Here is a 21,332-nt window from a genome sequence, read left to right as displayed (position 1 = left end):
TATAAAGATGACTGACATTGATTCCTCCATGCACTACAGAACTTCTGACCTGAGAGACCTCTAAGTCATAATTACCTTAACTTACTAAGTTAATTTTGGACTATGTTTTGGACTATACAAGTTATGAGAATAACATCCCACATCTTTGTTAGGGCTAGTTTGTGATAATGACATTTTCTTTCAACCATAGCAAAAGTCAAGAAAAGCATTTGTTACCCTATCCCTATGGGGTACACATTTTGTTTTTGATTTTGTCTATTTGGTTTAGATTTGGCTTTTACTTTGTTTTGTTATTTTCCTCTTTCTTTTTTTAGTGGTTAAATCTTTTTTTTCTGTTTATTTGTACCTTTTATTTTCTCTACTGTACAGAACAGTGACCCAGTTACACATACATGTATACATTATTTTTTCTCACTTTATCATATTCCCTAACAAGTGACTACACATAGTTCCAAGTGCTACACAGCAGGATCGCATTGCTAATCCATTCCAAAGGCACGAGTCTGCATCTATTAACCACAAGCTCCTAATCCACCCCACTCCCTCTCCTTCCCCTTGGTAACACAACTCTACTCTCCAAGTCCATGATTTTCTTTTCTATGGAAAGCTTCATTTGTGCCATATATTAGATTCCAGATATAAGTGATATCATATGCTATTTGTCTTTCTCTTTCTGACTAACTTCACTCAGTATGAGAGTATCTACTTCCATCCATGTGCAATTTTGAGGAACAAAAACCAAGCAGGAGGCATAACTCTCTCAGACTCCAGGCACTATTACAAAGCCACAGTCATCAAGATAGTGTGGTTCTGGTACCAAAACAGACATATAGACAAATGTAACAGAATAGAGAACCCAGAAATAAATCCAGACACCTATGGTCTGTTAATCTTTTATCAATGAAGCAAGAACATAAAATGGGGAAAAGACAGTCTTTTCATCAAGTCTTGCTGGGAAACCTGGACAGCTGCATGCAAAGCAATGAAATTAGACACACCCTCACACCGTGCACAAAAAGAAACTCAAAATGCCTTGAAGACTTAAATTAAGACACGACACCATCAAACTCCTAGAAGAGAACACAGGCAAAACATTCTCTGACATCATCATTACAAATGTTTTCTCAGGTCAGTCTCCCAATCAACAGAAATAAAAAGAAAAATAAACCAATGGGATCTAATCAAACTGACAAGCTTTTGCACAGCAAAGGAAACCAAAAAGAAAACAAAAATACAATTTACAGAATGGGAGAAAATAGTTTCAAATGATGCAACTTACAAGGGTTTAATCTCTAGAATATACAAGCAACTTATACAAGTCAACAGCAAAAAAGCCAATTACCCAATGGAAAAATGTGCAAAACACCTGAATAGACATTTCTCCAAGAAAGATATACAGATGGCCCACAAGAACATGAAACAATGCTCAACATCACTGATTAGAGAAATGCAAATCAAAACTACCATGGGATACCACCTCACTCCAGTCAGAAAGACCATCATCAATAAGTCCACAAATAACGAATGCTCAGGGGGTGTGGAGAAAAGGGAACCCTCCTGCACCGTTGGTGGGAATGTAAGCTGGTACAACCACTATGGAGAACAATAGGGAGGTACCTTAGAAAACTATACATAGAACTACCATATGATCCAGCAATCCCACTCTTGTTATTCTTCTCTTTCACTGCAACTATCCCCATATTAGGTGAGGGGTCATCATAACTCTAAGTGGGATTCTCTGATCTGACATCTTACTTTGCTCAGGCCCTAGACTGGGTCTCCTGTTTTCTCTGCAGACCCTTAATCTGACACTCTGAAGATATAGGATTGGAAGGAATGGAAGATGACCCCAGGGTCTTCTGCCCTGCTTTCTTAAATATCTGGTCATGTTTTCTCATTGATTTGGTTTTGGAGGATTTTTTATTATTTTCTTTCATCTATCCATTCAAAGTATTTTTAAGCACTTCATATAAGATTTTATTTTATGTTATTAACCAGATGGGTTTTTAAAGATTTATAATATGATGTGTTGCTGGAAACAATTGATTTGTAAGACATAGTCAGATGTTCATTTTATAAAAATTACCAAAGTAGAACTGGAAAAGATGGTGTAAAATGTGGGAGTGTAATGGGAAATAAGCGCATTTCTTAAAAGACTTTTATAGAAATCAATCTAGAAACAACAAGACATTAAACTAAGGCAATAATGTGCAGAGCACAATGGAGGAGTTAGATATCAGAAATATAGTGGGAGTGAAAGACATTTTCAACCTTGTGATTGTCAGAAAGTATCAGATGTCTTGAATGACTATAATTTCTCAGCTTTCTGCTTTGTACACTGCAGTTGTTGATAATGGCTTTCATTAGGATAGACAGACTCTTTGGGGAATGTTCAGGAAAAAATTTCCCCTTGTGTACATTGTGAAGATTAAATAATTATGGACTGGTTAGAATTAGAACATTCACACATGGATTCTACTACTCTTTTATTACTACTTACATTGGGAGGTTGTGGGGGAGGTGGGTAGAGATGCCATAGATGAGATGCTATAGAAGAGATTTCCACAGGCTAACCTAGGACAGATGCAGTACTGTTACCAAAGACTGGAGGGAGGATGAAAGAGCTAAGGGTGGGGTAGATGACTGCAAATGAATGATAAAGGAATCTTCTAGATCAATAAGTGCTAACAATAGTATATTCAGTATTTTCCTGTGATAATGAAGTAGTCATTAGCTGAGGGATCAACTGTCTCTTAGCTGAATAAAAGCAAGAAAGAAATTAGAGAAGAAATATTCTAGCTTGATTCCTAGTTTTACGCCACTATAATTTAACTTGGGATTTGTATTTCTTGTTACCTCTCCATGAAACCTTATAATTAAGAAAAAGTTTCCAGTTCGCTTTTTCTTTGCTAAGATCTGCCGGAATCTAAAAATCACTTTGCTATTGCTTTAAGAAGCAAAAATTCCAGACACTTTGTGTGCTGATTAACATCTAAGAAATCTATCCTGTTTAATTAGGGAAAAATGAACAATCAAGTTTTATTCACCCTGCTAAATTTTACTAGCCAATGCACTGCTTTATTTTCCATAGCTCTATTCCTTTGCATTCTTAGAAAAGCTTGAAAATTCTCATCAGAGAAACATGCTCTTTGCATATGTTGAGTGGTTAAAAGTAAAACAAAACCTTTGTATTTTTTCGTTTTATTTCCTCTTTTTTAGTACATAGGCTTAATTTAACCAATTGTTCCCAATATAGTTTCCAGCCTAATATTTTTATTTACTTTTTGTGTTGAGGTATTGTCTTTTTGCTCCCAGTTCCTTCCTCAGAGTTCCTGAAACTCTTACAATTTCCTAAATAATAAGAGAACTTGTTCTAATAGTCTTTGACCCTGGTTACTGACACAGGGCTCCTGGAACCCTTGTCATTTCCTGGTGACTGGAGTATTTCGTCCTAATGAGCTGATTCGTGTTGGGCCTCTGGATGGTTCCTGGATGAGTGCTGGCCACTAGAAAGACCAAGCCATCATTACAAATTTTCAGCTCCACTCTTCATTCTCTTGAGAAGGAAATAGGCTGAAAATATAATTCACGTTCTATCATGCTTATGCGATGAAGCTTCTGTAAAAATCCCAATAGTTTGGTGTTTGGAGAGTGTTCGAGTTGGTGAACATACCCCAAATCCATGGGCAGAGAAGCTCATGTGCTTGGGACACTCCAGGCCACACCCTGTATTTATCTGGCTGCTTCATCTATATCCTTCTTCACATCCTTTAATAAACTGGTAAATATAAATAAATGCTCCCTTGAGTTCTGTGATCTGCTCTAGCAGAGAACTGAATCCAAGAGGGAGGAGGTCATAAGAACTGCTGATCTGTAGCCATGTCAGACAGAAACTCTGGGTAACCCAGGTAACTACTATTTTTAATTTTTTAAAATTTAATTTTATTCAAGTATAGTTGTTTTACAATGTTGTATTAGTTTCGGGTGTACAGCAAAGTGAATCAGTCATACATAAAAATACATCTATTCTTTTTTCCCATATAGGTTATTACAACTATTGAGTAGATTTTCCTGTGCTGTACAGTAGGTTCTCATTAATCATCTATTTTACACAATAGTGTGTATGTGTTATTCCCACCCTCCCAATTCTTCCCTCTCCCCAATGGTTTCACCTATGGTAACTATAAGATTGGTTTTAAAATCTATAAGTTTCTTTTTTAAAAAATAAGTTATTTTGTATAATTTTTATTAAATTCCACATATGATATGATATTTGTCTTTATCTGTCTGCCTTACTTCACTTAGTGTGTTACTATACTAGGTCAATCCGTGTTGTTGTAAATGGCATCATTTCATTCTTTTTTTTGAATGGCTGAAACTATTCTCTGCAATTGGCATCTGAATCCCTAAGCAGTAGGATCTAATGCTATGTCCAGGCAGATAGTGTCAGAATACAATTAAAATAGAGCACACCCAGCTGGTGTTGCACAGAATGTGGTAGTAAAGGAGACACACAGGAGGAAGACTATGGGCTTTTCCAACATAGAATCTAATTCATTTGAAGTTCCTTTGGCAGCTTTCAGGGTAGTTGGCAGGTGTAAGCAGAATAGTTTGAAAAGTGAGGAATTACTAAGCAGAATTTGACTAAAATTCCTTTCCATTAACCAGTATGTAAGGTACTGATAGCACAGAAATTTCTTGATGGGACAGTTTTAACATAAATATGACCAGTATTCTATACCTTAAAATACATGTCCCTGTTTTGCCTTATGTAATTTTTCTACCGAACCAGTAAAAGCTCTGATAAGTTAAAATGACAAATATCCTACCCCCCATTTAATGAATGAAGAAACAGGCTTAAAGAGATGAAGTCATCCTCTAGCCTAGAAAATTAGAACAGATTTTGAAATAATACAGGATTACTAGTTCCAGAATGGTATTTCAGGTTGTTTCTGTGACAGCATAGATTTCTGAAGCATACGTAGGAACATAAGCATATTACATTTCTTGGATGATTGGGAATGGGTTTGATTCTAAAATACAAACATTTTATTTCCGTTAATGTATAACATCCCAAGAGTTTTGAAATTTCTAAGGAATCTACATCACTTTATACATTTTGGTGACATCAGAGAAACAAGTATCATTTTACTGAATGGGAGGGAAGGAAGGGTTTAAAACGAATCATTTCATCATGATATATTCAACAAGAGAGAATGAGTCCCTTCATGTCTTTCTCTATATATTATGCACGGTACATATATTAATTTTAGAAAAATTTCTCTTCATACCAATGTACTTATTTTCGTTGTTTATATTAGTATTAAAATTCATACCTTTTAACTGACAGAACTGACAAAGGTCTCAGAATCCCTAGTCATTCATTTACCACTGTTTAGTTTTACTTAATAATCTTGGCTGCAGTTTAAGTCAAGTAACATTTCCTGGATGTCTATTATGACCAAGACATTAATAAAACAAGCCCTTTGCCCCTAAAGTCTCATAGTCACTAAGAAGTTAGTTTCTGGAGTTCCCGTTGTGGTGCAGTGGTTAATGAATCTGACTAGGAACCATGAGGTTGTGGGTTCGATCCCTGGCCTTGCTCAGTGGGTTAAGGATCTGGTGTTGCCATGAGCTGTGGTGTAGGTTGCAGACGCAGCTCGGATCCTGTGTTGCTGTGGCTCTGGCGTAGGCCAGTGGCTACAGCTCCGATTCAACCCCTAGCCTGGGAACCTCCATATGCCGTGGGAGCAGCCCAAGAAATGGCAAAAAGACAAAAAAAAATAAATAAAAAATTAAAAAATAAAATCTACCCTTAAAAAAAAAAAAAAAGAAGTTAGTTTCTCATAAAGCCTGACTCATGATTCCCGGGTGTCTCTCCAGACCACTGTTTCTTTTTTTTTAGGTCAGTCTCAATATATTTGATGAAATGTATTCTGTGGACTCTTCATTTTAAATTACAGAAACACACAGGCTCATAATTGTCAATCAACTAACTGTAAATGTTTACAGTAAGCATATTTCAAATTGCCTCAGTGTTAAATATAATGTAATATCTTAAGTGATCATGGCTATGTATCTCCTATCTTCAAAAGATGGACTATATTCAGCTTTTAGAGAAAACAATGGCAACAGTTAAAAGAGGGTGTCCTCATCAAGGAGAAATTTCACAGTAGAAAAGTTTATTCACACTAGAAACTTGAAAAATGTATTATAAAGGAAGGAATGAGAAAAAGCATTTTATATTTCATATATTTATTACTCAGTGATGGCAAGATCACTGTATATCTGCTCATTCACTCTTCATGACATTATAAATTGATGTACATTTTTAAAATAGAATGATAAAACACATTAAGGACTGTGATAATTTCCATACGGTTTTGATTGAGCATTTCTATTTTTATGAATAAATTTTAATTAAATAATTCAATAAAAAGAAAAATGTCTGTCTGAATTGATTAGAGGATAATTGGAATGGAAAAAAATTAGGAAAAAAAAACTATGTACAACAAAAATTAAGAAAATTCACTATGTAGCAATACAAGTGATTCTAGCCAATAATGAATATCAAAGGAAATGAGACCATAAATATCTTTATGATTTTGTAATGAAACCATGAAAGAAACCTAGATGCAGAAACAAATATGTGTCCACTATTTTAGGAAAGGATTGAACCCCGTGTTCTATGTTACCAAGAAGTTCTCGTCACTGAATTTCCAGCCTCATTTAGAGTGGGATGTTTTCCATTCTCCCATGTTGATTTCCTCCTTCCTGTCACCTACCACTATGCCCTGTCTTAGTGAATTCTGTTTCTTTCTTTTCTTGTAAATAACCTTCAAAAACACTAAACACACCAAACACACATCTGTACATGATGCTCTATTTGCTTGAAATTAGAGCACCCATCTCATCCCTGTCTGTCTGCCTCCCCATGAGAAAATGTCCCTTAGCACAGAGAGAGGCAATTTCTCTGCTATTACTCTGCTAGCCTGTTGAGTGGCGTATGAGCCCTGACCGCTGACACTAGCCTTCCAAAGAGATTCTCTGAATCTGTTGCTGCTTGGTTAGTTCGGAACATTGCTGCACCCACAGTGCGTGACTATCTCAGCAGGGTGGTGGGTGGTTTGCCCCCTTGCCTGACTCCACAGTCAGCAGAAGGGGAGGGTAAGCATGGCCATCTGGGTATGAGGACAGGACTGTGATTTCTTAAGAATTACTAAGCACACAAAGAAGCAAGTTGTTTTGAAGCTTCTGTTTTCCCTTCCTCTTCAAAAATCACTCCAGCTGATCTCAACTGGCATAGGACGCTGTGTTCTGTGTGGATTTCAGGTGTTCCCCCCTAGGAGCGTAGCACTGTCATCAGAGATTTCCCTCAGTTACTAAAAGGAGAGAATGGAACCAAGGACAAATTCTCAGCACTCAACAAGTCAATCAGGAAACCCCATGAGGAGAAGGACTTTTTTCTTTATATAGAGACTAGATAATGCTCTGAATTTCTCACTGTGAGAGAAAGGGAATGAACAGATTAAGAGGAAAGGCTTCGGAAGAGGAACATCTTCAGTATGGATAAGAGAAGGATGGGAGGGAGAGGAACCATAAACTGTGGCTCCCTCCCTGCAGTGTTTCATCAGGAAATGCAGCCCCGAGCCTGCTAGCATTCTTCCTGTCGGAGCGGGGCTGATTTTCTTGATCTCAAGTTAATCTTAGATCCATTCCTTTTGAGGCTCAAAGGATATGGTTGGAAGCAAGGGTCATTTAAAAAGTCTACCTGCAGAACAGAAACATACTCACAGATGTAGAGAACAAGCATGGTTGCCAAGGGGCAGCAGTGGGGGGAGTGGGATGGATGGGGAGTTTGGAGGTTAGTAGATGCAAACTATTATATTTAGAATGGATAAGAAATGATGTCCTACATGCAGCACAGGGAACTATATCCAACCTCTAGGGATAGAACATAATGGAAGATAATATGAGGAAAAGAGTGTATGTATGTATGTATGTGTGTGTGTGTGTGTGTGTGTGTATGCCTGGGTCACTTTGTTGCACAGCAGAAACTGAAACAACATTCTAAGTCAACTATACTTTTAAAGAAAGTCTCTTGCTTTCTAGAATCAAAGTTTCACAAGAAGAGGGAATGATTCTGCTGTGTTCACCTCCCAGTGCCTAGGAAAGATCTGGCATATAACGGGTTCTTAATAAATATTTAATAAATGTGTTTTTAGCTTCATCTACCCACAATTCAGCTTCAACCATTTCTGCCTTAAAAATGCATCAGTCAAGTCTTAAAGCAGGTGGTGTAAAGAAATGGAAACCCTAGCCCATCCTTCAGCCACTTAGGGCAGAGTAAGATGAGGGACTGAGATTAAAAGGATTAAAAAGAAATTGCTAATGGGAGAGAGAGGAGAGATAGAAGGAGGTGAAAAGGCAAAGAGAACACATTTTCTCCTTAGACTGTAGAAGTAAACCCTTAATGGATGCACCGGAGTGTAAACTGTTGGATGCTCCCCCCACTCAATCATGCCGTTAGCAGGATAGTCTAAGGGCAAGAGAGAGATTCATGAGGACACTCTGAGGTTACCCTTTTCTTTATCCCTGTACAACACAGGTGACATTCTGTCACTCTGACCTGGATGCAGACAACCTATGCCACATTGCTATTTATGGTATTGGTTTATTAGATTCCAGTGAAACACATTTCCACATTGCCAGGGCTTGAGCCAAAGCAGATTCCAGTAATGTTTGTGAAGTGATGTAACATGGCTTTCTATTACTGCAGCCAGTCACAAGATATACATTGTCTCTTCTGCAGGCCTTTTCTAAGAGAACATATTCCTTTTTATCTGACTTTTTGCCCTGTCCTTGTGCCAGATTTACTTTAATTATTGCATCCACATTTTGTATCCTTGCCAAGAATCCTGAAGGCCAGTGGCAACATTTTTAATAAATCAAAAAGATCAAATCAAATAAATAAATGATTTGGGTGGCAAAGGGCAGAAAAGTTCCAGATGAAACTCAGAAAGGTTCTTGGCTTAGCTCAAATTGGAAACTGCATCTTCAGTAAGTTTCTAGAGGTTTTCAGGTGAGGAGACAAGGTTTTTCACATCACACTAATTATGGCTGGAGTTACAAAAACATAAAGCAGAAAAAAGAAAAAGCAAAAAAGTAGTGATTGGGAAGTTGACCAGAGCTTTCTCTCTCTAAAGCCTCATTTCTCAAGACAAAAATGCCAGAAAAGGAGCTCTTTTTGGTGAGTTTGTAAAACTAGGCAATTTAGGAAGATGTCTCTCCCATCTCTAGCTTTTTTTTTTTTTTTCCTTTTCATCATAGTCATTCCTTCTGCCTCAGGGGAAAAAAGTGCTTTTTGGTTTTTGTTATTTTTTCCCTCTGGGGCAAAGGTGGCTTGATGGCTTTTTATCTCTTCTAAACGCACCAGGTGTGTCCTTGAACCATTTCTTAAAAGGGTCCTCAATTTTTCACCAGCACACACACATACTCCAAATGCCCATTCCAACATTTTCACTCTGTGAGTTTGTTAGCTATCCGATGTACATTAGCTCTTACAAATATGAAGAAACTGTAGCCGCACATTTCCATTTATTGCTTCTCAAGTATTGCTCAGTTTAAAAAATTTGCACCATCTGTTCTGGCTTAAGCCAAAGCTGAATTAAGAGGAAAAACTTTTGCTATTGCTTCTGTTACTATTGTGGTATTATTATATTTTAGGAATGGGGAGGAGGTGAGAAGGCAAAATAATTCTAAAGTCTCTAAGAGAATAGATGAAAATTTTCTTTTGGCAATTAGTGGTATTGTTTTTGAACTTGACCATGAAAACTACTTCTTTCCTTCTTGACAAGTCCCATCAAAAAGAAGTTGAAATGGACTCATAAAGATATCAGTAAATCAAATCAGTCGCATATTTATTAAATTTCTTCTGAGTTTCAACATATAATTATGTTCTTTGGTGAAGTGTAAAGCTTAATGATTGTCCTCAAGAAACTCACACTGTAGGGGGGTGATGGGATGTATATACATGAAATACGAAAAGACTGTTCAAATTTGAAGCAAAGACATCCAGACACAGCAGTCATAACTGGGACAAATGAATAGGAAAAGTAAAAATTCTGTACTATCAGCAGATTACTGCCTATGAGTGACACTATCAGGTGCATGCATTATACTTTTACTAATATTATTTAAAGCTAGGTTTGGTACTATACACATATGCTACTAGAGTTCCCCAGTTTTTATCAGGATAAGTGGTAGAGGAACTCTATGCTTGTAGCCTAAGAACATATGGGCAGATTATTCCATGGAAGCAGAGATTCTAAAAAGTATCTTTTGTGAACCATCTTAACTATTTGTGGCCATTAAAACCACCTAGTGATGTTTTATAAACTAATAAGTGTATATAGTAATTAATTAGTAAATTAACTGCTGAGAAAATTAACAGCCCTATCTAAGCCCCTGGGGTAAGGCCTGAGCATTATTAGTCTTTAAAGTTCACCAGGTGAACTTTATTTTTTATTGAAATCTAGCTGAAGTATAATATGATGTTAATTTCAAGAGTACAACACAATGATTTAACATTTGCATACATTATGAAAATTATCACCACAATAAGTCTGGTAACCATCTGTCCCCATACAATTTATCAGAAGATTATTAACCGTATTCCTTTTGCTGTATATTAATAACATCTCTGTGGCTTATTTATCATATAACTAGAGGTTTGTATCTCTTAATCTCCTTCACCTATTGCCCTCATCCCTTACCCTTGTCCCTTTGACAGCTTTGGGTTTGTTTTCTGTATCTATAAGTCTCTTTTTTTTTTAGGTTATACATATAATTGAGATCAGGTGGTATTTCACTTAGCCTAGTACCCTCTAGATCTATCCATGTTGTCACAAGTGGCAAGATTTTTTTATAGCTGAGTAATATTCCATTGTGTGTTTGTGTGTAAATCATAGGTTACAATATCTTGACTACTATAAATAATAATGCCATGAACACTGGCGTGCATTTATCTTTTTGATTTAGTGTTTTTGTTTTCTTGAGGTAAATACCCAGAGGTGCAATCACTGTATTATATGACAGTTCTACTTTTAATTTTTTAAGCAACCTCCAAACTATTTTCCACAGTGACTACACCAGTTTATAATCCCAGCCACAGTGCATCAGGGTTCCCTTTTCTCCATATCCTCCCATGTGCCTTTTAACTATTCCCTCTGTGCTGGAACTTGGATGATGTGAAATTTTACAAATGCCCTTTGAAAGTGATGTCTCCATTTTCCATAGCTTTCTGTCTCCTCTGAACGTAAGCCTTCAAAGGCTAACTTTCTAGGGGAATATCTTCCCAGAGCAGGACCCCCTCTGGGAAATGCTGGGTAGGTTGGGAGGACTCGTCCCTTTGCTCCTCCAGGAGGCCCGCTGAGGTTGTGAAATTCCTCTTGCTTATGGGTCCTCATCTGGGGTGTAGGTCTGACTAGTCTCTGCCCCTCCTACCTGTTTTGCTGTGACTTCTTTTTAGCTTCTTCTTTTAGCTGTTGAAAATCTTTTGTGCTGGTCTTGAGATTGTCCTCAGAGACAGTTGCACTGCGAGTTGTAGTGATTTGGGCGTGCTCCTGGGAGGAGGTGAGCGAGGGATCTTCCTGGTCCACCATCTTGATCTCTTCCCCCATCAGGTGATTTTAATGAGCTACCAGGGTTGAGAAACCCTGAATTGAGGTAGTTAGAGCCAGCCTTATTATTTGAATTATTCGTTTCCCTCTTGAACCTGTGAATTAGTTTTTCTCACTGGTGTGCTAAAACAAAATCAATAATTCCAGGCACCTGTCAATCACAAAGGGAGGTTTTTGGTTTTTGTTTAACACCAACCAAATTAAATATTCCTCATCTTCTACCCTCTTTTCTTTGTTTTAATGACACTGGGTTCTCCTGGCCTTCCTCATAGCTGCATGGCTACTCCTTTGTTAGTTTCTCACCCATAACCTGTACATATTTGAGATCCATAGAGCTTGTTCCTACAAAGCTCTTTTGCTTTTCTCTGTACCTTAGATAATGGCCTCCATTTCTATGGTGTTAGATACCCCAGGTGTAGCAGTAGTTCTTAGATTTCAATTTCCAGCCTAGGTGATCTTCTGAGTTCAAACATATTCATCCAATTGTCTATTTACAACCATTACTTGGGTGGCTGCAATTGTCCTAAGTTTAAATTATTACAGGTCTGTTTTTAGTAACTTTTAAAACAAGTGAAATTGATAAAGCTACTGATATCTTCATAATGTCTTTTATTTCTGTACTATTTATAATTCTTCCTCATTTTATAAAAAATTCTGATTTTTTAAAATCTTCTTTTACCTTGACCATTCCAAAGTTTCCAAACTTGATAAATCTTTTCCAAAACCAACATTTGGCCTTATTGATCCTATAATTTGTGTTTATTTTCAATGTAGCAGATGACTCCACTCACATCCTCTTGGGTTGTATCATTGCAGTACCATTTTCAGTTTGAACCATGTGATTGCAACCATTTGCAGGGGAATCACTTTTATTATTTGTGCCAAATTAGATTTACACCATGAAAATTGTCCTGGGCTATTTATTCACTTGTTCATTAGAGCAGGAGTTTCCCCAGCAGCTATTTACCAAGAGACTGAAAAGTCATATTGGTTATTGGTTATTGCCCTGTTCACATTCATTGACATCACATGCATCCTTGAGGTGGTCTAGGGAAAGAATATATTTTATTCCCTTTTCACTGAATCTTTTTCTCTAACATTTTCGCATGGACTACTATTTCTGTTGCTATAAACGTCTTTTAAAAATCAGGGTAAGTAATCCCACATTTTCATAATTACATCAAATTTTGGGGGGGTGTTTATTTTTGGGTTAGGAGTTTAATGCAGTGCTGGAGTTCCCAATGTAGTAAAGTGGGTTAAGAACCTGACTGCAGCAACTTGGGTGGCTGCAGTGGCACAAAGTTTGATCCCCTGGCCGGTGCAGTGGGTTATAGAGGATCTGGCACTGGCCACAGCTGCAGAGCTGTGGCTCAGATTCAATCCCCGCCCCAGGAACTTCAATATGCTGTGGGTGCGGCTGTTTAAAAAAAAAAAAAGAGTTTAATGCTGTCCTTGTCACCTACTACAATGGCCATTGCTAGTCATTTGCACTGTTAGTAATACATATAGAACATATTAATGAGGACATTTCCTATAAACAGAATTTCAGCTATTGGTACTGTTTTTTAAAGATGGCAAGAGAAAAAAATGTAAATAATGTGGGTGACTTAGGTCTCTGTTCCACTCAATGAGCATAAGCTTAGAATGAGCATGGAATGGACTTTAGAAATCTGATTTTCCCTTGATGTGTCTTAATCTTTACATACTTATTACATGTTCAGAGAAAAATAAAGGTATGGGTTGTCATTACAATGTGGTCCTTAAACACAAGGCAACCTTTACATTTGGTACTCAAAGAAAGGTGATTTCTTCTATTATTGGATGAAAATTAACTGCGTAGTGTTTGATGAGTAACAATACTATAGCTTAGTAAGTACTATCGTTCCAAGTCCAAGGAATAGGGTACCAGTGGGCACTGATGCCTAAGGTAAATGAAAGGTGAATGATTTATAGGTCCATTCTTCAAAAGTTTACCCATTTATGTCAAGGTCAAATACAGTCCAGAGAACTTTAATGTGATCAAGAAATTACACTAGTTATTTTGACATTTTTAGAAAACAAGAAGTGACACTAGAAGAATGAAGGAATCAAGTTTTGCCCAAATTTTAAAATACTCAAAGGATGTTTCAAATTTTACAGTGATGAGCTTGAAATTAAAAATAGATGCTTTGTAGCTAATTTTTAACAGAAGTTCTAATAATTAATAAACAGCATTATGAATTTTTAAACTAATCCCCTTTCTCAGTAGGTTCACTGACACATTAGGAGGACATTAATCTGTATCCTGCTTTCAAGAAGACTTAATTTCTCATGATCTTCCAGTAGTCAAGATACAGATTGAATCTCCACTTACAGATGATTGGCAAGTTGATAGCTATCATTCCAGCCAGTTGATATGTATTATGCCTTTCAAGCTTGGTGATATTAACATTTTGGACAAGATAATTGTTTCAAGGAGGTTTTCCTGCACACTGTAAGGATGTTTAGAAGCATCCCTGCTAGGAGACATCCCTATAGATTCCTGTAGCATTTCCCATAGCAAGGAATACTCCATCCAGACACTACCAATGTTCCCTTTCCCACCCTCCACCCCCACCCAGTGAAGAAGCAATATTTGGAAGGAGGTCTCTTGAGGCCTAGCTAGTATCTTTCCTAGAGAGCACATTTTCACTAAATGTATATAAAATTTGCCAGTGATTTTGTGTCAGAAGACATCATGTGAGATACAAGATAAAAATTTATCTCGCTGGCTAGTATTCAATACAATTGAATACAATCAATTCAACATGATTCAAGACAACAAATTTCTCATGGATTGATATAAAATCTTGCACTTAAATCAAATAGTCAATGTCGCAAGTACAAGTTAAAGGAAACTTGGAAAAAATCAGATGATGGTAGTTGATCACGGATTCATTATAGAAAATAACTATTATAAACTTTTTATTTAAAAATTAAGCCTGAAGCATTATTATAAAGTTCAAATATAAAAGTAGAAGTTAGTAACCTTTGATGCCTCATCATTGAGCTCTAGGCATCTATGCCCCACAGGTCAAGAATCCTTGATCTGTTTATTAATAATAAAGTTTATACAGATACCATTTTTGAAATGTATTCATTTTAAGGTAAGCTAAATTATGTGGCTTTTGATTTAGACATTAAACTGTGGATTGCTTCCCTGTTGCATTTAAATATGAGTTAATATTAAGAAGAAAATAGCATGTACATAGAACAATGTAGGTACAAAATGGATTAAGCATACATGTTTGAAACTTTTACTATAAAAGAAGGAGAAAGACCAAACTCATGCTTTTCTGTCAGATTATTTTCAAAAGCCAGAGGTATTTTTGTTTTATGGGTGTTCTTTTTTTTTTTTTTTTGTCTTTTGTCTTTTTAGGGCTGCACCCCTGGCATAAGGAGGATCCCAGGCTAGGGATCAAATCGGAGCTACAGCTGCCAGCCTACACCACAGCCACAGCAATGTGGGATACCAGCCAAATCTGTGACCTAGATCACAGCTCATGGCAACACTGGATCCTTAACCCACTGAGCAAGGCCAGGGATCCAACCTGCATCCTCATGGATACTAGTGAGGTTTCTTAACCACTGAGCCACGACAGGAACTCCAAAGCCAGAGTTTTAAAACAGGTACCAACTGTCTGACTAAAACTTACAGAAAGTAACTTTAAGTTTAGATCATCTAATTTCCAAAAAGTCACATTGCTTTTGTGAAAAACAAGTACAGTATTATGGGAAATGAACAAGTATATTGCTTTACACAATTGATTTTTTTGGTATTTTTATTTTCAAATAGCATAACCTGTGCAAATGTTTTTGACATGTTTTCTTGAATTTATTATTATTATGAAAAATAATAATATATAAGCAGCAATTTTTCTTTGCATTTATTTGTGCTAGGCACATTAGTTCTTATTATGCTTATTGCCCTAGGAGGTTAATATCATTATCCTTAATTTACTAAATAGAAAAGTGTGTTAGACAAATTAGGGAAGTTGTAGCTAGTGAGTGATAGTGTTGGAATTTAATCATGAATTTACTTAACCTGAATTAACATCGCTTTTTATAGAGAAAACCATACTTATGAAATTAGCATCTCCATGTTGTTTTCAACTAGTTCTATGAGTTTGTGGTTTCACATATAGCAAGATGAACAGATGTAAACAAAGGTACGTTTAGTGGCTGTATCTTTAAGATATGAGTATAGAGGTGTTTAAAGAATATTAAAATCTAGGAGTTCCCGTCCTGGTGCAGTGGCTAATGAATCCGACTAGGAACCATGAGGTTGCGGGTTCAATCCCTGCCCTTGCTCAGTGGGTTAATGATCCAGTGTTGCCGTGAGATGTGGTGTAGTTTGCAGACGCGGCTCGGATCCTGCGTTGCTATGGCTCTGGCATAGGCTGGCAGCTGCAGCTCTGATTCGACTCCTAGCCTGGGAACCTCCATATGCCGCGGGAGCGGCCCAAGAAATGGCAAAAAGACAAAAAAAAAAAATATATATATATATATATAAATCTAGAAAACACAGATTTAGTGTTCTTTCTCGCTTGCCTAAGGATGGGTTTTCTTTTCAAATGCAGTCTTCCTTATGGTGCCACTTTGTCCCCAAATGGTGTTGTATATACTTTTTAAAAATCAATAAATCCACAGTTGTATTAAGAAATAGTTTATTAACAAAACAGTAAATTCCACTTGCTTAGCATTTCCAATAATGGATAAGTTGGCCTTGCAACAGAAAAACAAAACAAAACAAAACCCTTAGATACCCAATCACACAAAGCACTAGAAGGGCAGGGTCATGTGGCCTTTCTTTGATGTCTTAGGGATTAACCACCTCACACATTATTGTAGTATTTTTTTTTAAAGGAAACACATTACATGGATAAAAAAGAAGCATACTCAATCAGAAAAGTTACAGTCTAGAGATGTAATCAAATTTATGCCAGGTAGTGTGAAATCCTCTATTAACTGCCAACTACGCATGGAACCCTGATACACTTGGTATGAAGATACTTGGGACCGTGTTCTTTTCTCTCCCTAGCTCATGTTCCTCTCTTTTCTTTCTCCATTCAAAAAGAAAGAAAGAAGAAGAAAAAAAATGCTAGATTTTGTGTAGGCCAATAACATTGGAAATAATTTTTTGCTAACAGTATTAGACTTTATCATTGAATGAAATTTTAAAATTTATGCTGGAAAGAAACACTGAAATAAATTCCCTCCAACATGCTTCAGAGATATACTGCTTAAAAATACATTTTTACCTTATTTTCTATCAATTTAGGATCTTTCCGGATGGAATCTCATTCCAGTTCAGTTGATCAAATGGAAGAGTAACCATTTCTTTAAAAAAACTGGAGATGTAAATGAGTGGTTTTGTATTTACCTTCTATTTCACTGGCTTTCCCTGAGTAAGTTGGGATGAGAGGAAAACAACTACAAAAAAAAACTGATGAATTCTTCAACCTGGCAAATTAAAAAAGAAAATCTGAAACACAAGTAATGGATATTAACTTTTAGTTTCATACCTCTACTTTCTGGGTCATGAAAAGCCATTAAGACTGTTCATATGCAATGATTACTTGGCAACCATAGATAGTAGTGACTTGCTATGAATTAAATATTTATTTAAGGTGCTGTATGTCTGCAATCCAGGCCACTTCTTGACTTTTTTTTTTAATCGACCGAAGTATCACAAAAGATGTTTTGCATTTTTTTGCCTTTTCTGATTAAAGCTAATCGTACAAGTATTCTTCTCTTCTATGAAATCTAGTATCATTCTTCTAGGAGATGTTAAAGTAATGCGACCAATTTTTACTGAGGCATCACCTTCCAATCTAATATTGCATTTCTTTGCATTACCTTCTCATATTAATTATTTATTGCTGTGAACATCATTTAAACAATATGCAAAAACAAGTATATAATCTATGTTTCTATTATTTAATGTGTGTTAAACTAAAACTATATTTAATGATACATATGGAAAACCAGAAAAGTTAAAGTATAGTCAATAATCAACAGATAATGATTTTCTTAAATGGATAGTAATACAGAATCAAAAATTACTGAAAATACTCTCTTAGTTGAGAAAGTGTTTACTTTCCAAAAACGTTTATCATGCACATCAGATTCAGAGAATATATATATGATTTTATTGGAAAAAACATTTTCAGTTGCAGCAGCCAGGTTTAAGGTATAGATCAACCAATTTTCCTTCTATAACTTGCCCACCTAATGGTTCATATTCATGTAGCAATATACCAGTGGTAGTCTGTCTACTTGATAAGAAAAGGTTCCATTTCATTAGGGGCTAAAATCTTCTCGAGGTTTCCTGGGAGCATTATCTCATTGAGGCAGATCACATCATTTGTCATCAATACCTTGGCACAACTATCTCCCTTCTTGCTTTTCAATTTGTCAGTAAATATTCGCTATTATATGTACGTTTGGGTCTTCCATCATATCTGATGGATTCCTCTAGATTTGTGTGTGTGCATGTGTGCATATGTGTGATTGTGAATGGGGAATGTATGTGGGAAATGTGAGTATTTTGGGGAGAAAAAAGATTATAAGATACATATGTATTTATTTTACCTTCTAATTCACACCTTTCATACAAATACTAAAACTTAATTGCAACAGAATGAAGGCTGTACATGTATAAGAAAAAAAAGGAGCTGAGTCTTTTTATATACATTCATACATATCTTCCTTAGAATAAACACTACATTGTAATTTTGTTTTTTAAAAAAAGTAATTGTGGCAATTTATAATGGTGGCAAAAAAAAAAAAAAAAAACAACCCTGGAATAATTGTTGCTCTGATGTCATAAAATTCCCTATACTTAGCAACACTTATAACATTGAATTTACCAAAAATGGCTGAAGAGCAGAGATATATTTTGCATTTTCTATACAACAGGCTATAAAACGTCACTTATCACAGTCCAGAAAGCACACAGAGATGGATTTTATATAAACATATGTAATAACATATTAAGCGTGCATGAAAATTTCCCAATGATTGCCTCTATGCCCTCAATTTTTGTTTTGAAATTTTCGTGTGAAAATGTGCCTTATATTTCACATTGTTGAAAATAAGGTCTCCATACTTTATTTTTTCCCTCACAACCAGAAAGGGGCTTTTTGAACATGTTCCTACATAAGTCTTCAAAAAAGCCAGCACTTTGTTTCAAATGCAAGTTCCAGCCACTGCTCCAGCTGCACCAGGTGGCAAACTCTTAAAAAGTCTGCAGGTTGAGTCACTCAAAATGACAGTCTTCTCTGGCAATCAGACTAACTGACTTCTCAGGAAAGCGCTAGCACTTTGGCTAAATCCAGGATCATAGGTAGCTTCTTTTTTTCGTGTTGTGTTTTGTGTTGTTTTTGTGTTGTGCCTCCTGATGTTGTAATACTCCTTTGCTTTATGAATGCGTGCGGTCATCACTGTCTTTTAGAAGTGTTCCGGCAACATAAAGACAGAGTAAATTAAAACACTGTGAATGTTAGGGAATTTATTGGCCCCTGTTTGGTTTGTTGTTGTTGTTGTTGTTGTTTCATTTTTTGGAGAAACAAGAGTATGAGATACTTGTTTTTATTTTTTAAAAACAGTCTTTCCTTCCTGATTGCATTCCCTGTCTTCTTTTGTATGTGCTTCATAAAAAGGAAAGTAAATAAGTTTATATTATGTCTCAGATAAAATGAAGACTATTTCTATACAAGAGTCCTTTTAAGATCTTAGGATCAGACATAATACTCTTTATCCTTGTTTTTCTTGTTTTTGTTGGCGCTTTTCGCACTGCTTGGTTGTTTCTCCTTTACAACAGCCCCATTGGACTGTGCTGAGTTACTGATGTAGTTTCGACTCTCATCCACGTGGTACGAACCTTCATCCCGGTTTCGGTATTTGTACATGGCGTAGAGGAGGATGAGGATGCACAGGGCGGCAGCTGCCACGATCCCCACAACCATGCCTGTGGTGCTGCTGGACTCCCGGATCACTTCTGCTGAGCCTGGGTATGGCTCTCTTCCACCTGCCCGGGTTGGGTTGGCTATAGGAAAGAGGGTGAAAAAAAAATACCATGCGATTATTGAGTTTCCAAAATGCCAGAGAGCAAAAGTAACATTTACCAACATTTACTACCTATTTCCATGCCTAATGGAAGAGTACCTACTGCTTTAGGAACAGGATGCTGATGCTAAATGTAGCATTTCCTGTGTCTTATTCTCACTAGAAACTAAGGGCTATGAACCAAAGCACTGGGAGAGACCTGTTTCCATCTTTTCTTTTTCAATTTTGTTAACAGGGTCTCGTAAGAGCAGCTCCAAATAGGCTCCTGGTAACTCTAAAGGACCAAATTGAGGCGTATGGTGAAAAACACTAAACCCACTGTGGAAAATAAAAGCATAACATCATAATGACCTTCCCCTATAATTTTAGAGAGTGTCATTTTAAGAATCAAATTGATGTTGGTACAGAATGCATTTGGGCTAACTCTAGACTGAATTAGGATAGCTAAATTTAGAATTACCTTAGAAATCATATTGCCTCCTACTGCAGTGAATACGGTACTGAGCAGTAAAATAAACCATTCTGAATAGTCTAACTGCCTACTCTTAAAAGTGTTATTTTAGTCATATCTTTATAAACTAAAACAAAACTAATTTCCTTCTTTGTTGGAGATTTATTTGTTTACACAACTATGTATGTATGTTATTCATTCCCTGGCAGTGGTTGAGTAATCACCAAGGCTAAATTTGAGAGGAGAAAGCAAGAAAATATTTTAAAATATTTTAAAGACCATCTAGATATGGTTTTGAGCCAAAATTCAGTTCCTAATAGATGATCATACATAAAGGACTGGCTGGCCCACTTCTATTCAAAACCCTCATTCAGTCTTTTTAAAGAATAAAATTCTTCCTTGGATACAAGAGGTAGATCAACATTAATATCTTCTCCAAGGCCTAGTCAGGCATTGAAATTGAAAGTAGATAGGGAGAAAAAGTCCTAGGATTTAGTGTGTAGATTAGAGGAGGGAGGAGCAGCTTTTCTCCTTTACATAATAAACATTATTATTACTATTTAAAAGAAAAGCAATTATAGAAAGAGAAGATTCTATCACCATCTCTGTTCCCAGACCATTTCTCTCCATGGATTGTGTTTTCTTTCTCTGACTCTCCACTCTCTCCCTGTCTTATAGAAAAAGATTGCTTTTCATACGTAACTGATTAAAAGTGCTATAATTTTCAAAACATTATTCTTTGCAAATTACGCAAAGAGAATGTAAGTAATCTCAAGACTGCACAGATACTGAATATACATGTATGTGTGTAGGTGTGGAAGTGTGTGTGGAGATACATAAACCAGAAATTGAACAGTTTAAAAAGACTAAAATGTTACTTCTATTGCACTATCATTAAACATCATTTAGTAATTAATTTTTATATTTCTACAAAAGTTTCTATTAGTTTCTGGGAATCACCTACCATACAGCACTACATTGCTTTGTAAATTCATTTTCAAACGTCACCAAGTTTTCTTTGCCTAAATGTGGGTTTCTTGCCATCCCTTTCCTTTCCTTCCCCAAATAAAGCCTTACAAATATAGTCGCTAACAAAGTAATAGCTCTCAGTC

The 21,332-nt window shown here is 36.3% G+C and overlaps 1 protein-coding gene across 6 annotated transcripts in view; it reads right to left on the bottom strand.

The window, feature by feature from the left end:
- Positions 1-16,349: 16,349 nt before the first annotated feature.
- NRXN1 (neurexin 1) overlaps positions 16,350-21,332 on the bottom strand; it is a 1,110,288-nt gene continuing 1,105,305 nt past the window's right edge. For all 6 annotated transcript variants that reach the window (XM_047782102.1, XM_047782099.1, XM_047782100.1 and 3 more), the window contains one exon: positions 16,350-19,749. In XM_047782102.1, coding sequence (XP_047638058.1) covers positions 19,442-19,749 — 308 coding nt within the window. In that variant the 3' untranslated portion in view covers positions 16,350-19,441. The remainder of the gene's footprint in view (positions 19,750-21,332) is intronic.

The sequence above is a fragment of the Phacochoerus africanus genome, chromosome 5, assembly GCF_016906955.1.
Source record: "Phacochoerus africanus isolate WHEZ1 chromosome 5, ROS_Pafr_v1, whole genome shotgun sequence".
NCBI classification, from domain to species: Eukaryota; Metazoa; Chordata; class Mammalia; order Artiodactyla; family Suidae; genus Phacochoerus; species Phacochoerus africanus.
This window is presented reverse-complemented; position numbering and strand designations above follow the sequence as displayed.